This window comes from Phalacrocorax carbo, chromosome 5, assembly GCF_963921805.1.
Source record: "Phalacrocorax carbo chromosome 5, bPhaCar2.1, whole genome shotgun sequence".
NCBI lineage: Eukaryota > Metazoa > Chordata > Aves > Suliformes > Phalacrocoracidae > Phalacrocorax > Phalacrocorax carbo.
This window is the reverse complement of record NC_087517.1, coordinates 16,773,862-16,790,043: the sequence shown is the minus strand read 5'-3', so window position 1 is coordinate 16,790,043 and position 16,182 is coordinate 16,773,862. Positions and strand designations below refer to the sequence as shown.

The 16,182-nt window shown below is 45.7% G+C and overlaps 1 protein-coding gene across 7 annotated transcripts in view; it reads left to right on the top strand.

Moving 5' to 3' along the window:
- The first annotated feature begins 8 nt into the window (after positions 1-8).
- Positions 9-16,182, top strand: part of BIN1 (bridging integrator 1) — a 101,105-nt gene continuing 84,931 nt past the window's right edge. For 2 of the 7 annotated variants that reach the window (XM_064451284.1, XM_064451282.1), the window contains exon 1: positions 15-355. In XM_064451284.1, coding sequence (XP_064307354.1) covers positions 272-355 — 84 coding nt within the window. In that variant the 5' untranslated portion in view covers positions 15-271. Of the gene's footprint in view, positions 356-16,182 lie in introns of all 7 variants that reach the window. The other 5 variants (XM_064451288.1, XM_064451290.1, XM_064451289.1 and 2 more) reach the window with 5 other exon arrangements.

The following is a 16,182-nucleotide window of genomic DNA, read 5'->3' as shown; positions in this document are numbered from 1 at the left end:
GAGAAGGGAAGCTGGGTGGGAAAAGCTGGCAAAAATCCTATCCCCACTTCCTCCCAGCAGCAACGAGGATGCCCAGCTGCGCTACTGCTGCCACCTCGCGGGGCGAGGCGCGGCCCCTTTAAGGCGGCGCGGAGGGCACTGTCCCTTTAAAAGGCGGCGGGGGGGGCCGGGCGGGAGGCGGCGGCGGCCGGGGCCATCGCCTGCCCGCCGGGTTTTCCCCCCTTCCTGCCGGCCCGGCGTTCGCAGCCGCCCGTTAAAAAGAGGAGGCAAGATGGCCGAGCTGGGCAGCAAGGGGGTCACGGCCGGGAAGATCGCCAGCAACGTCCAGAAGAAGCTGACCCGGGCGCAGGAGAAGGTGGGGGAGCGGCCGCCGCCTCCCGGGATGCGGGGGCGATGCGATGCGATTCGGGGGGCGAGGCGGGGGCCGGGGGTGACAGCAGTGCCCCCCCCCCCCCCCCGCAGAGATGCGGCTCGCAGCGGGTGCAGCGCCCCCCCCCCCCTCCCCGGGGGGCTGGCAGCTGCCTCCTCTGCCTGCGGCTTTAGGGCCCCTTTGCATCCTGAGAAGGCAGAATTTCGCAGGTGCGAGCTGCGGGGGTTTGCCGCCCGCCGGCACGCTCAGGGCGAGCGGGAGCACGGCATCGGGGCGGGAGGACGGCGCCGCACGGCCGCTTTGAGTGCGTGGACGCGTGTTGTTGCAGCAGGCGGAGACCTTCTTCCTACGGCGTTCAGGTTGTGCGTAACGCGGCGGCTCCGCGAGCGGTGCCGTATGCTGCGGCAGCGCTAATCGCGTAACCCCACAGCGCGGAGAGGGAGACGGGCGCTTGCTCCCTTATCTTCTAACGCCATAGCGTGACACTCGCTGCTTGCTTTACTGACCTTGAGGTCTAGGTTTTGGAATGGTGGTAAGGCAAAAACCATACTGTCTTTGAAGACTGTGCCGATGTCTGGTGAGGGAGGGGTGTTTTTTGAATCCCGGGAGCCCTTTCGCTGTTCTCCTCCCACCCCTGTGCCAGCAAAAGGTGCCAGGAATATGCAATGGATACTTTTCAGATTCATCTCTCTGGCATGCTGCATCTGATGCCAGATGCCTGCTCTGTACAGGGATTATCGCACGTTTTACGCAGGGACATCGATCAGCTGCTTTTATCTCGGGCACGCTCATCTTGGTTTTCAGCGATTTGCTGTGAGATGACATTGACTGAATAAGGACTGGTGCATCTTCGAGGGAGGGAGGGTGAACAGATCTGCCCACTGCTGCTCTTGTTCCCTGGGAGTTATCTTTAGCAGCTAGATTTAATCTAGGAGGTTTGGAACTGGATGCAGTGCTGGCCTGAGCCTCGTACCCATCATCGACACTGTTACAAAACACTGCTGGGTCAGAATGGCAAGCCAAACCTGTTGGACCTAATTTTGCACGTGCTGCTTCTGCTGGTTTAAGCTCATTTACTGAGACTAGAAGCGTGCTTAGAACTTACCTGACATCTTGGGGAAAAAAAAACCCAGGTGAAGAGCAGATGCAGTATGGAACTGGCTGCAGCAGCAAGGTTCTGGGTTCGCTCCTTGTGGGAGGGTGAGCGTGGCCACATCTGTGGTTTTTCCCCTGCTGCAGTTCCAGGAGGGCCCAGGACAGAGAATCCGTCTCCTGGTACCTGGTCTACCCTGAACTCGTCATAGATGCTAAATTAATTTTGTGTTAGCCACCAGACGGCAACCATATTTTTAGTTAGTAGGTGGTGAAGGCTGGGCTCCTGGCCTGCTGATGAAGTTATTGTATTGGTGCAGCTTGGAGCCAAGTGTGGCCCTTTCCCGGCTTCTTATCTGAACGCACACAGGTTCTTTTCCTAGGGAGAGTTTTCCACAAATGGCTCTCAAATGGATTGCCAGTTCACTTCCTTGCTTATTCCCTGGTGGTGACTGGGGATGTGGGAACAACAACAACAAGAACTGAGAGTTTAGCTGTGTATTGCAGGTAATTTGCACGACCTGAAATCAGTTATTTGTCTCTTTACACAGGAAGAAGCACAGCTCCATTTCCCTCTAAGGAGGAAAGGAAAACAAAACCCAAAGCACTTGCTTAATAAGTTAATACAAATTCTAGGCCCTTTGGCTGTTGTTATCCTAACGCAAACGAAACAACTTTGCTCTCTGGGCGCTCAAAAGAGGGAAAACATGGCATTGATTGCTTCATCATCTGACTGGTCCCTTCATACTGCTGCAGCTTCATCCCTAGCAGTTCCTCTTTTGTGGAGTGTTAGGTGTTTTACCCTTGTCTGTAAGGGACGGGTTTTCACTGAGGTAAGCATGTGAATGCGAACTTCTAGCTTGTGAGGAATGAGATGGCTGAACACAAAGTGAAAAGGAAGGTGCCAGTGGTTATGACACTATACTGCTGCTAGTTCTGTGGTATTTTGTTTTAAACTAAGACATGTAATACTATGTTTGGCAGGCAGGGTAAACCACATGTCTGGTGAAAAGGACCAGGTGGTTAAAAAAAAGGTAAGCAGAAGTGTGCAGAGGTAGATCTGGGCATGCAAGACCAAGCATTTAAAAAGGTACTAAATTTTGATGAAGGGATGCTGACTGGGGTTGAACTTTGCTCGTATAATTTGAGGCTTAAACAAGCTGACAGTGTTCCTTTTAAATATCTCAGATTCAAATTGAAAGAGGGTAAAATCTCATCCCTTTAGAGTGGTATCTCTCTCCCAACTTGAGCCCTGAGGCCTTGAGTCCAGCAATTTCCTTCATGGTGAATTTAAGCCTTGTGTTAAGCAAAGAACGATGTCTTTTTGTTCAATGCAGAATTTGCACTGAAACACTGTACATGTCCTTTTTTCCCTTCTGAGATGCCTATTTTGTAAAGTATGTAAGATGTTCCTTCAGAAGTACTATTTGTTTTGAGCCTTTCAGCAAAACTATTGGCTATTTTTGGAAGACACTTTCCCAGTTCTGCAGGAAATATGGGGCAGAATGGTTGACTATGCTGTTTGCAAATGGGCTGTGCACCCTTTTGACCTCTCTCTATTCTCTATTAAATAATTTGCCCATTGTCCAGTGAAATATATCAAATAAATTGATGCCTCTGTCCAGAAGAGCCCACCTAGCAGAAAGGATCCATGCAACTGTTGCTTACTCATGTATCATCCTTTGCACCTAATAACTAGGAGGTTTAGGCTGGAAGTTGTGCTTTGTTCATGCTGTAGTTAGCTGAAGGATTTTCAGACCAAGACAGTGAGCTCTGAACCTTTCATAATTCTAAACTTCTTAAAATGGAGTAAAATTGTACTGCCTTCAGTGTTGTGGTGTCTTGGAGAGAGCCTAGTGTTCGCAAGCTCTTTTGAACTTTGCCAGTAAGGATTTGATTTTTTTTATTCTTTATGTCTGTAATCCAGCATTTTGGTTAAAATTTATGTTTCTGCTGTGTGATCAATTTTTATAGTACACTTTTGCCATTTTTAAAAATACCCCCAATTTCCACAGTTCTTATTTTGCTCTGTGTCCTGTTTCTGGATGTGTCATTGCACACACGCACAAACTTTTCTGCTTTGAACAAACTAAAACAACTTCTCAGTGACTTGCTGCAATCCTGGTGTGAGGGTAACTCCTGTGTGAGGTTCCAGGAGGTGGTTGAGTTTGGGGAGCAATGGATTGGGGTTTTGGTGCTTGGCTGGCAGTATGGGTCTTTGTCACAGGATCAAGCTTTTAGCTTTCCTCCAGCCTTCAGGTTAGGCAAAGATTAAGGGTGGAAAGATGGTAAGGGCTGGGCAGGCACCGACTGACAATCTAAATTGCTTACAGATTAACAGGTGAGTCTGTGGAGATGAATTGTAAAGTTGACACTGGAAAGTGAGGCTTTTCCTTGGAGGATCTTTTTGTTGAGAGTAGAAAGGGATGAACTTACTTTTCCCTTTCTAGACTTTGAGCATGCTTCAACTGAAGCATGGGAGTGGCGGTGTCTTACTCTCTTCATTACGAAGCTGGGCAAAATGAGGAGTTTGTGTTCTGTGACACGAACAGGCTGTCATATTTTTTCCATGTTTTTACTCTGATGTACCAACAAACCAAGGCATCCCCTTTTTTCCCTCTCTGTCCCTAACCAAAGAGGAAGACTTTGTTCCAGGACATGTCTAGGCTTAGTTTGGACGTACGTTCAAACTCCCTTGCATTAGAGGGTATCATTTAGGTCGTAGACTTTACCACTGACTGGCTGTGTTACCATGAGATGATGTTTCTGCTTTCTGTTCTTGGCTTACTTAATTTATCCCACTGATGCTTACCCATAGCTATGTTTGTTGACAAAAGGTTGAATCAGGGAAGCTTTGCAAAGTTCTGCTCTCTTCTGGCTGCACAGTCCAAGGAGTCTGGACTGTATTCCTGGCCTCACAGGGCTAGCATGACCATAGCTGTTGGTAGCTAGGTTTGCTGATGCTTATTCACTGCCTGCTACAGTGCAAAAAAAGATTTATATGCCAGTAAGCCAAAGACTTTGCTAAAGAATTTGCAGCCCAGCAAGGAGAAATAGCTGAGGATGCTAGCCCTAAAAAGGAAGGTGGAGGACTGCTTTTGGCAGGCCTTTGTGGCCTGATGTCCCAATGCTTTTTCCAATTAATGTCTCATGTAACGTTTGTAGCAGCACAGGCTGTGTCCAGAAAGAATCTTTTCCTTTCCCAGAATTTTAGGCTTTGTTCATTTCCCCTTGCAACCTCTTGCTGGACATGAGGACATTGTGATTTAGGTGGAACAGGGTTTGTGGAAGGCACGGCTTGCATTTTGAGCTTGCCCTGATAAGACTTCTTTTCTTCTGATAAGACATGTTCCAATAGGTGGAGCATGGCAGGTGAGACCACCTAGAATGAAACCTTAGCCCTGTTGAAGCTGCTGGGAGTCTATACCAATGAACAGCACTCAAGAACCTTAAACCAAATTTAAATACAGCTGTCTTCAGGATTCAGCTGTCAGAGGCTGCCTGGTCTGCAGAACCTCTGCAGATAGATGCAGAAAGCACTCTTATGAAGGAAGTATCACATCTAGCTACTTGGGAGGAGGGAAGCTCCCTATTTGTTTTCCATCTCCTCCTTCCATTTGTCTCTTCAAAGCTTCTACAGTTTTCGCTTGGCTTTGCCACCAAACCATCCTACCCTATGCAATCTGCCTTGTTGTGCAGGTGAAGTACAAAAAGCCTGAAGAGCTATGTGAGTTGTTCTCTTGTTGATCCAACATGAAACTTACTTGTATTTTTTTTTCTGGTGAACTCCCCAGAAGACAAGGAAGGGACTTCTTACTCTGTATCTGTTAGGTTGCTTTCTCAAGAAGGCAAGGCTTAGGTGACAGGTTGAGTCTCAAAGGTACTTTGTGCTGGAAAACAGGCACTGGATAGAGGAGGGAGATCTGAATTAATGCCCCTAATGTACAGATGATTTCAGTATGAGATCAGACTGTATTACTGGGTATCAGATAATCTGCATGGTGCAGGGAGGAGGTGAAATAGGAAACCAGGCTCCACATGTTTCCTTGCCCATGGAATGGTCTGATTGGCAGGGCGCTTACAGTGCCCTGCTGAAGGTGCCCCTCTGTCTGGGTGTTGACAACAGTTTCCTTTTAAGAAGCAGAATCTTATGGATGGATGAATTTTCTGATTGGAAAAGGCCTAGACCTGTTCCTGGTCACTTTATGTTCCCTGTAAGCTTGAGTCTTACAGCTGTCTTCAGTGCATTTCTTGTGAGATCAGGTCCATAAAGAAGGATCTGTAAGATCTCTTATCAGTGAAGACTTCTGGTGAGGCTCTAGGCAGCAGTGTTGCAGAACTCATTGGTTGGGGTGCATGTCTGTGTGTCATCAAATCTGTCTGTCCTCTCCCTCCATTGTGCATGCTGATCGTTAAGCAAGGTTTTGTGCTTCCAGGCACAAATGTGTGTGGTGTTTTTTGTTGTTGGTTTGTTTGGTTTTTTCCCAACATCACAAATGTTCTCGGCTTGTGACTAGCAAATGACATGGCTGGCCAAGCCATTCAGGAAAGCACTGTTCAGCATCTGGCCAGACTGGGGTCTTCAGGAATAATGCAAGTTTTCCTTTGTTCCTCACTTTTTGCACAGAGACACAAGACCTTGTTGCTTGGGACCAAATGTGTCATAAAGCTCTGGTTTTAGAAATTTTGGAGTGACAAGAGAGTAGCTTAGGTTGACAGGTATTGGAGTGGCTGTTTTTTTTTCCACTGTTGTGGTGGTGACCAGATACCTGAGCTGCCTGCTGTGCCGCTGTTCAAGTTCTGCGGCTTTGCAAGGATTGTCTTACAGTCCTGGCTGTCTACCTGTACATGCAGGGGTCAGACTGTCTTCCCAGAAGTGCTGTACTGGCAACTTGACACTATCATGAAGATAGGGTCCATTTGCCCAAGCAGAACAGACTTGTAGTCCTGTTTTCTTCAACTGGCCGCAGCTCAGCATGCAGGGCTCCCTAAGTGAGCTGGCAAAGCCAGGGTGTGGAGACCAGCTGCTTCTGCTGTGGGATAAAAGCTTTCTCTGAGAGCTGCTGGCAGCTGGAATAAAGCATCAAGGTCCATTTTGATGTCAGCCTATAGTTTAGCTTTCTCTTGTGGGACTATGTATTTGCTTTTTTCCAACACCTGCAATACTGCATGCATGCGTGCCAGCAAACCTGTACCATTCTGACATTCATACAGCTGAGCTAAAAGGGGGCATCTCTTGCAGGAAGGTGTTGGAAGAGAGAAGAAAGTAATTTACATTGTCTTGCTCTTAAAAATAATTTTTAAATATGGTATTAGCTGACTATTTAATACTGTCAGAACAGGAGTGAGGAACCTCTGCGGATTTGCCTGAACTGTTGGAGTAGTGCAGGGGATGAATAAATCTTGGCAGGTGTTTTTTCAACAGGTGCGTGCAAGTGACTGATGGACCTCAGACAGTTCAGGTTTCCCTTGGAACCATTCCTGGCGTTGCTAGCCTCTGAAGCTGCTTGATCTTCACAAAGCTGGCTAGTACTGCAGGGTAGGTCCCATCCCTCATTCCTAGAGAAAAATTGGAAGTATAGTTATTTGCAGAAAATAGGATATTTTCTATCTAGGATAGGATTTGTTTTAGGTTACGTTTTTATTAAGCCAACTTGCATGGTTTTGTTTTAGCTGTTACTCAGAAAGTACTTGTCTTTAGATTTGTGGTTCTGTGGTCTGAAGGAACAGCCCTGGTAAATGGGAATAACTTAATTATTTCCCCCCCCCCCAGCCTTTTTAATAAGTTTCTCCTTGATTATGTTGGGAGCTTGCATTCAGGAAGGGTTTGGACACTAGTTGTATTTTGAAGAAGACTTAGAAGCCAGAGCTTGCGGCATTACACAGACCTAGACAGAGGTTGCACAGAATCACTATAAAGCAGCTTTATGAAATGAGGAGTAGGTACTGTTTTTGCTCAGACCTCTGCAAGTACACATGAGTAATACAGATTTTTCTACTGCTTAGGTTATGTTGGAGTAAACTTTTCTCAGACCTGTGGCTGGCAGGTTAAGGTTTTCGAAAGTCTGCATTTCCAGAGGGGTGCAGTTAGGAGACTCATAAAAGCCAGACAGTGTTGCCTTTCTTTTTGTCTCTTCTTTAGAAGAAAGGAGAAGTCTGGTTGGCAGTTTGTTCTTAATATAGGCTGCCAGGCAGGATGGAGAGTGCAAACTTTACCAATAAGGAGGAAAGCAGTACTTAACAACAACTAATCCCTCTGTGAAAACCACAGGCCACATGTAATCTGTTGATGTTACACAGATACCAAAGTCTGAAGTACTGGCCTCTCTGCAAGGATTTGACATGCAGATTCAGAAAGCTGGTAACCTGTTCTAGAATTATCTATTTTTTGATAATTCTTCAATGATTGGGTTTGGTTTGTGTATTTTAGGTAGGTTTAGAACTTTTTGTTAAGCTTGCTTTAAAAGCCATGCTAGTTTCTCAGTTCTTTTCAAAGTTACCCTTTCAGAGAGAGGGAGATTAGAGCCTGATGTAGCTGAAGTACAAACATTTTCCACTGGACAATTGCTAAACTCTGCTTTGAAACTATGTTAGACAGAACTGCAATGCTTGTTTGCCAGCAGGGACAGAAAGGGAACTTCAGTCATACAGTAACTACAGTGTTTGAAAACACAGCTAAAAGTGTTTATGCTTCTATTTTTTTTACTTCACGATACTTGGCTTGAATGCACACTTTATCAGGCCAGAAACAATAATGCATGACTTAGCTAACTCATAGCTGAATTTGAAGGTATTTGCGGAGTGAATAAGCAGTTATCTCCCATTGGATTTATTTGGAATGGTGCCAGTGACAGACGTGAACATGTATTGAGTAATGTATAAAAGACTGATATTTGAAGAAAATTTAGATCTTTACATCTTTTTCCTTGACAGAAATGCCGGTCCTGTAGCTCTCTAGTACTGTTGTAGGTAATGTTACCTATTCCTGTAAGTTATAGAAGTTCTTTTGATCCTACCAGCTCTGGGATTCTGAGTGTGGAAGGACCAACGTTATTTCTATTCCTACTTTCTCAGCCATTGTGGGGAGGGGGAGGAAAAAAAGGGCAAAAACTTGAGGGGCGGGGAGTTAATTTCCTGGAATTTGAATACTCAGCTCATTAATTTTGAATTTTCAGCAGTCGAGCAGTGTCTTGGGGAGATACTTTCTTCCCTCTCTGTCTGTGTGTGGAACATGACGCCTCTGGTCCAAATGTTGATTCTCACACAAGAGACCAAATAAGGGATTGAGTTATTGTGACAGTGGACTGCATGTTTCAAAGGTTGTTTTGAAAGTATGTTTTGGAAAAAATTCTGGTGAGAGGGATCGTAGGTTCTGAGAGAAACTGTGCTCAGGAAAAGTTTAAATCTGTTCAGATAGAGAAATATACTTGGGTTCTGTGTTGAACCAACTTCTCCAGTAGGAAAGTATTAGGGATTTTTTTCTTTTCTGTCTGTTTAGACTGAACGGCCATTGTGAAAAGCCAAGCCTAGATGTGTGTTAATAAACGTGAGCCATTGAAAGAATGTACCTGCTCTGATAAAGTTTCCCTCATCATGCGTACAGACAGTATGATTATTTGTTAGTATCTGCAGTGTGATTATATTATATATTGCCAAGAAAGGCCATTCCTGATCCTGAAACAATTCCAATGTAAATATTGGACAGTCTCAGATAATTAAGATACCTCTAGTTTGTTTCAGTTAAATTCTGTATTTGAGAAGACTTAAGTGTTTTCAGATATTTTTGCAGAGGTTTGGTAAGGATGGTTTTGTAGGCAAGGGTGCGGGGCTGTTTTTGAACAGCAAAATTTTAATGAAAATACATAAGCTGAAGAAATTGGAAAAAGATTGGGTTTCCTTGTGGAGGAAGAACAGCTGTATGTGCAGAGCTGGGAGGAGAGGGTTTGGAGACTGACTGTGGTGTGGTGTTGGGGGGGTGGTTCAGAGGAACTCAGAGGGGTGACATGATTGATTGTGGAGCTCTGTAGTGGTATGCTACATCCAGTTGCTCATGGTCTGGGACTTGTCTGTGAATGGGTATTGGAGTCGGTTGCTAGACTAGAACTTTTTGTCAGCTGGAAGCTTTTGCTCTCATTATTTCCTTACCCTTGGTGAACATAAATAATTCAGGGAGGAAGTGTGCATTATCAGGGCTGGATGCCCTTCTGAGGAGGCCGTGGGTACAGTGGGTGAAAAGAGCTTTGTTGCCATGCTGGATAAAGGTGATCAACTTAAAGCTGGGGTGGTATTAACTGGAATGTCTTCTAAGCTGTCAGTACCAAGTCTGCAGTTGAGGCCTTAATTTTTGAGGAGGCTCTTTGGGGAGTGCTTTGTGGTGCTTTTCCTTTCCAAAGGCAAGGTGGCCCAGATTCTCAGCAAGTACTCTGGCAAAGAAGCTGGTGGGCTTACACCCATTCACAGCAGGAGAACTTGGCCCATTGAGCCCAGATCTCAAATTTGCTGTTACTCATCCTTCAGCACTTTTGAAGTAGAGGTAGTCCTCTCAGGTGGAAAGGAAGCTGTTCAAAAGCTGCTTGGGAAGAACCAACATAAGCAAATCATCTGTGTTGCTCCACATGTTCCCATTTTGATGGGACAAGTCAAACTCTGTAACCCAACCTGGCCGTGGAGGGCACTGTTCCTAAATCTCTCTTCCGTGTCCGATGCCCTCTCACTCAGGGTGTCCCAAAGGCTGATGTAAATGTCTGTGTCTCTTCCTTTGCCCCATCATGCATGTTATGTGCAGATCTGGCCTGCATTTGAGAAATTCCCCTCCTTGTTCAGTGAGGTGGTTGTGAACCCGTACAGGAGCTTTCCTAGCCTCTTAAGGGCTCTGCACCCTTCTGGAGTCCCTCTCTCACATTGTTCTGCCTTAAAAGAGCTCTTCTGCCCCTCTCCCTCCTAATACACACCTGCTCCTTTATCTCTTTCTCCAGCTCAGCCATGGCCCCAAATGCCTCTTATGTTTTGTCCCAATTTGGTTGCTTCAGTTTGCATTAGGGCCTGCATAAAAATAAAAATACTTCTTGCAAATGTATCAGCATTTAAAATGAGTGTTGCAGAGGAGGTGGTGGAGGACTTGAGAAGGGGGATTTATGCAAACAGCACTATTTATGCTATCTATTCCTCTTACTAGTGTTACTGTTGGCTATAGATAGGGTTTAATTAAGCTATGTTAAATGCCTACCCAAGTAATAGACATTGATGTTGTTGAAGTCCTGTTGCCTGGAATGTCACATTGATGCCAGCTGAACTAAGTGATGCCATTTGGCCTTATTAACTACAGAGCTATGATGTAGCTACTACCGAGCCTCACAGTTGTGCCCATTCTTTTTGGTCTCTGATTTGGTGTCTGCTTAAGGCTGGAGCAGACAGAAGGTAGGGTGGAAATTTACCTGCTTTCTTGGAGACTGTTTGATGTTTCCCACTTCTTTATTTTCAGGGTATTGATAGATACATATACTCCCTAGTCTCTGGTTTGCTGAAAAGCAGGAACTCTGCGGAATTCAGTGTTTTACCTGCCTGCTTTGAATAAGAGCAAACCATGTGGGGAAAACAAAATTGCCAAAGAAGCTATGAATTAGGCATACCACCACATATGGCCAAGATGGCTTGATTGTGCAAGCACACCTCTAACAGCTGTGTGTTCAGTGGTCTGTGGGCAGTTATGAGGCCAAGTGGTAGACATGTGCAGCTTGTGCACCCCAGACTTGACAAACCAAGGCTGAATGGTCAAGATGACTAATAGAGCCTTTGCGTCTTCTGGTGAATCTGTGAGTTTTTAGCACCTCTGGTATCCGGCTACCTGCTTAAGGTGTCAAGGTTGAAGCATTCAAAGTCTGAAGACTCTGGCTTAAGCTCTTACGATTCTTAGTCTCCCACGCTTCTCAAGGTAGGTGCCTGCTTCCGGCTCTGCATGTGGTCTGGTGGAAAAAGTCACCACTTCTGAATGGTTATCCTGCTGCAGTTTCCTGTTGTGCACACCTGCTGCTGGAGCACTTTGTGTGAGTCTCCATCTGCTTGCCTCTAGATAAAATCTTGTCTTTGTCAGACCAAGTTTGAACCAACCCAGCTACTCTGACCGTGGCAGCAGTTTCATGTCACTGGTAAACCACTGCCACCCAGATGGGTCATCTCCAGCTTCTTCTTTTCTCCTCCTTTCTGCATGCTGCTGTCCCATTACCATCCCTCTGACTGTGCTGCTTTATCTGTTTTTCTTTCAAGCCTGGCCTCACAAGTAGGTGCATTTGATAGTAAGTTCTGGATGGGGGGACTAGAGGGGCAGCAGAAAGCACAGGGATGGGGAAAGACTAGCAGTCCAGGGTGCTCGAGAGGATCTGCCCTGAGGTAAGGGTAGAGTGGAAGTAAGCCCAAGTTTGACCCCATGTGAGTATGGCTGAATCAGCAGGGCCACAGAGAAGTGGGATGGTGCCTGAGCTGGGGCAGCGGCCTCTTTCCCAGCTTAGCTTGACCAGATCTATAGCTAACACCTGACTTCTTAATTTTCTGTTCTCTTTATATTCTGACTCTGAAACCTCCAGCTGAAGGATGTAAAGTAGATGAGAAAAAAATTGAAAGTTAGGTATAAGTGACATTTTCCAGGGTTTTCTTTTATTCTTAGAAGATTGCGTGGTGAGAAAGCAGGACATTTGCGTGTTCTTCCTAAAGGTAAAGAGGGAGCTGAAGAGTACAGGCTAGGAGGGGGAGATCTCTGTTTTCTTTTTAACTGCTAAAATCTGTCAAGCAAAGGAAAAGATAAAAGAAAAATGATATGCCTTCCCAATAAACTTTCATAGAGCAAGGCAAGCTCATGTGTTTATAGAAAGGGTAAGAAAATATCTGCTTAATAACGCAGCAAGTTAGACCTGTAAGGAAGATGTATCAGTTGAATGTTTGGGGGTGGGTGAGGGGATGGGAACATAGATATATCTGGGGAAGGAAAAAGCAAGGAATAGTTCTTGTTTGTTTCTTACTATTACCTTACTGTTGGTTATAGCCAAGAACCAACCCTTGAATTTATGCTAGGGTACAAGCTTAGTACATGTGCTGTACCTATCATACAGGGCAGGCATAATGCAAAACTACCTAAAGGGTGGTGGGGGAGAGAGAGAAGCAGGGGGACATAACAAGACTGAATCAGCTAATGCTGCAGGAGCCTTTAAAAGGAATCTGTTTTTGAAGGTGCTTGGATGGCCCAGGGATAGACAGACACTGAACTGCATGCAAGTATTTGAGCATAGCACAACGTGACTGCAGAGACCAAATATGACATCATGTCAGTGAGAAGGGAAATTGGTTTTCTATACTGTCTGTCACAGCACCACTCCTGCTGTATTGTGTCTTAATTTAGACTTGATGATGGTAGAAGCTAAACCGCAAAAACTGTGGGTGGAGAGGGAGGGAGAAGCAACCTAAAACATTGGAAACAGTCAAGGGGCTGAAATCTTCATATTAAAAAAAAAAAACCTGGAACGTCAGGATTTGCGTCAGGGGCCCTGGCCAATTCACCAGCTCAAGACTTTCCCTCTTTTAAATGCCTTCTGTGCAAGAGGAGATAGTTGGTTCAAGCCCTTAAGAGAACCTTTCTCCTTAACTGTTTTGTCGTGTGCAAAGGTGGTGAGAGGTAATGCTTGCAAAACATCCGGAGAACTGAGGATTTATTTGTCTGTTTTTGTAAACATGATGTAGAATTGCCTTGAAGGAAAATAGCACTTACGCAGTACATCTCCAGGATGCATTTTCCTAAACTGCCAGTATGGCTGTTTTCCCATTGAAAGCAGTCCTTCTGAAGGTGGATATTAGAAATATAGGAGGTACATTAATTTTCTCTTGCAACAACGAATACAGATTTTTAAGCTAGATCTTTACTTCTACTCAGATTTCTGTTTAGATCAAACTACTAATATTCACCTATTTCCACAGCTGGCTTTTTGTTGCTGTGGTGTTGGGCCAGTCTCCCACTTGTACTGGCCTTTTTGTTGCTGTAGAGCAGTTTCAAAGAGCTTCGTGCTACATCTTGGTCGTTCCTGAAAGTCACTCGAGGGGTTTTTATCTATGTTTAAGTAACTACATCCTTAATGTTAGTTCCCTTTCTTAACAGGTAAGGCTGTCCCATCACCCCCGTTTTCATTTTGGTTTTTAACATAAGTGGCAGCAAAAATCAGTTGTTACTCTCAAATAATAAAACTTTTTCTGTGTCCTTGATTGCCAGACTCCTGGCTGAATTCAGAGTAAATATCAGAGCTTGGGCTGGCAGGCATGGGTGAAAAAGCTCCCCCCATCTCCCAGCCTGTTCATGCGCATGGTAAGCTGACTGTGACTTACTGCACATAAAGGGGAACGAGGTGTGAGGCTGTGGCTGCATCGATTAATGAAAACTAACTGATTCTCTTTCTGGGACAAAAGGGAAAGCAAAAGGATGTTGCAGATCCTTGCCACCATAATTTAATTTCATGATATTTGGGTGCTAACAGCAGCTTTCCTTTTCTGCTGGTTCATGTTGCACCAGTGTGGTTTCTTCTGCAATGGGTGCCAAAGCACCTCTTTCAGTTCCTGGTCAAAGGTGAGTGTGTCCATGTTCAGAAAAGGAGTCTGTTGTGATGGCAAAGAGCCTGAGTGGCTTCTCCTTCAGTATCCCAATATATCGACTTTGATGGCTGCAGTACAGTATGGATGCCAATGACCTGAACAACTTACCAGGGAAGGAGGGGAAGATGCTGCTGCTAGCACTTCTCAAGATTATTTTCTTCCACAGAGGGATAAATCATTCATCCAAAGTCACTCTTAAAATAGATGAGAAGGTGCCCAGGGTGGTTGAGGGAGGGAACGCTTGAGTTCAGGACTGCAGTAAGTTGCTATCCAGCCAGGTATGCCTGGGTATGCCAGGAAACTTGTTCAGCAAAAGTGCCCTTTCTGCAGTGCTCACGTCCTGTTCTGGGGAGCTGACTCCATAAATGGACTATTTGGAGGCTCTGGGGCGTAATATTCCCAATTACATTACCCACAGGGTCACCATGCCCTCTAACGCAGCTTGCAGCCAGAGAGTGGCTGTGCCCTGTCATAGTTATATGCTTAAAGAGTATTACTCCGATTATCCAGGAGAGCAGATTAATGGGAGTTCATGAATAACCGGAGAAAGGGAGAGGTGCTCAGGAGGTAAATTTGAGTCTGCAGACTTCTTATGCAGAGCAGTGTGGTCTGCTTGTGAAAAAGTAAAACAAAGAAGCAGGCCTGGGGGAACTGTCCTGCCTTGAGGAGCTTGAGGAGGCAGATAAGAAGGTGCTTGCATGGGAAGTTGGGTCATTAAAATTGTCACAAGTGAGTTGTGGTTGTGCTTGAGGTACTCAGTAAGGTCTTCTGGAACAAAATGTGATAAAAATAAAAGATCCTTTTGTCCCTTCTGGTCTTGGCAGCAAATTTGGAATTGCTCTAAAACCTCTGTGTTCTCTAGCTCCAGCCCTCTCCCATGGTGTAAGAGGGGCGGAGTCCCACCTGGTGGGACACTAAGATGACAAATGGGAGGCAGTTAGATATGGCCAGTACAGAGATCAGGCTGGTGTGCAGCGAGTGGGCGTGGTTGGTGATGAGTTGCCCACTTCTGTGGTGGACAGAGGTGGCCATGTGGCAGAAGGGAAGGGAATGAAGGAATGACCTGGCTATCAGAAGCCTTTTGATGTCCAGTGGCTGAGAACAGGAGTGTGTTGGGAGTTGTACAACTGTTTGAGGAAGGGAATGGAAATGGTTTCCTGGTTGCAGGAGAAGATCTGATTGTGTTGAAGAAACAAAAGCGGTCTAGAGAGCTGAACAGGAACAGGATCCAACTGTACTCCGGGTAAAGAAGAATGGGGGAGAACAAGGGCCGGAGTGGGGCTTCCAGAGGAGGAAATGAGACTTTCTGCAGAGGAAGTGATACTAATGCCAGTTCTTTCCTGTCCTTCTAGAGTAGCACTTTTTTAGGTAAGAAGGGGATTGCCAAAGAGTGATGGTCTGCCTTGTCTTTCTGGAACACGTGTTTGCAGGGACCAAGTCCTGCTCTTGAACAGGCTCTTAACACCACTGCTGACCTTGCCAGGGGGCTGCATGTGCAATGCTAACCATGTCTGTCCTCAAAGCCCTGGCAGCACAGATATGTGTGTCCCCCGTTCCACGGAGTAATGGTAACACAAGCTGCTTTCCTGGGTGAGCTAAAGTTTCACCATAGTGAATGGGGCTGTGAGTGAAAACCAGGATGGGACAGTGGAGTGGTGGGCCTTGGAAATAAAGTCCATCTTGAGCCTGCAGTACCTGCCTGCCAACCTCCAGTGATGTGCAGCAGGAGGCAAAGGGAGTGTTGAGGGAGGCACTCTGCAGCACATTCTTCAAGCCTGGGGATGGCACAGGTCTGAAGCCAGTCATGCTGTAGATGTGGAAGGGTATCAAAAGCATTGATGGGTATTTTTAGCCAGAATAAGTACGGGCAAGGGTTGAAGGGGTCAGAAAAAAGTGAGCTAGTCTTCCATTTTCAGCCTCCTGATGCTGAGGAATCAGGTGTTCCCTTCAAGGGATGATTAATTCCTTGTTTCATGGAGTGGAGAACAGAAAGCAAAGCACCTTTTGTCCCCATCAGATGATACAAGTACTTGTTTTTGAGGTGAATATGTCATGATCAGAATCTGCTGCTTTCAGAGGTTCCTCTTCTGCTC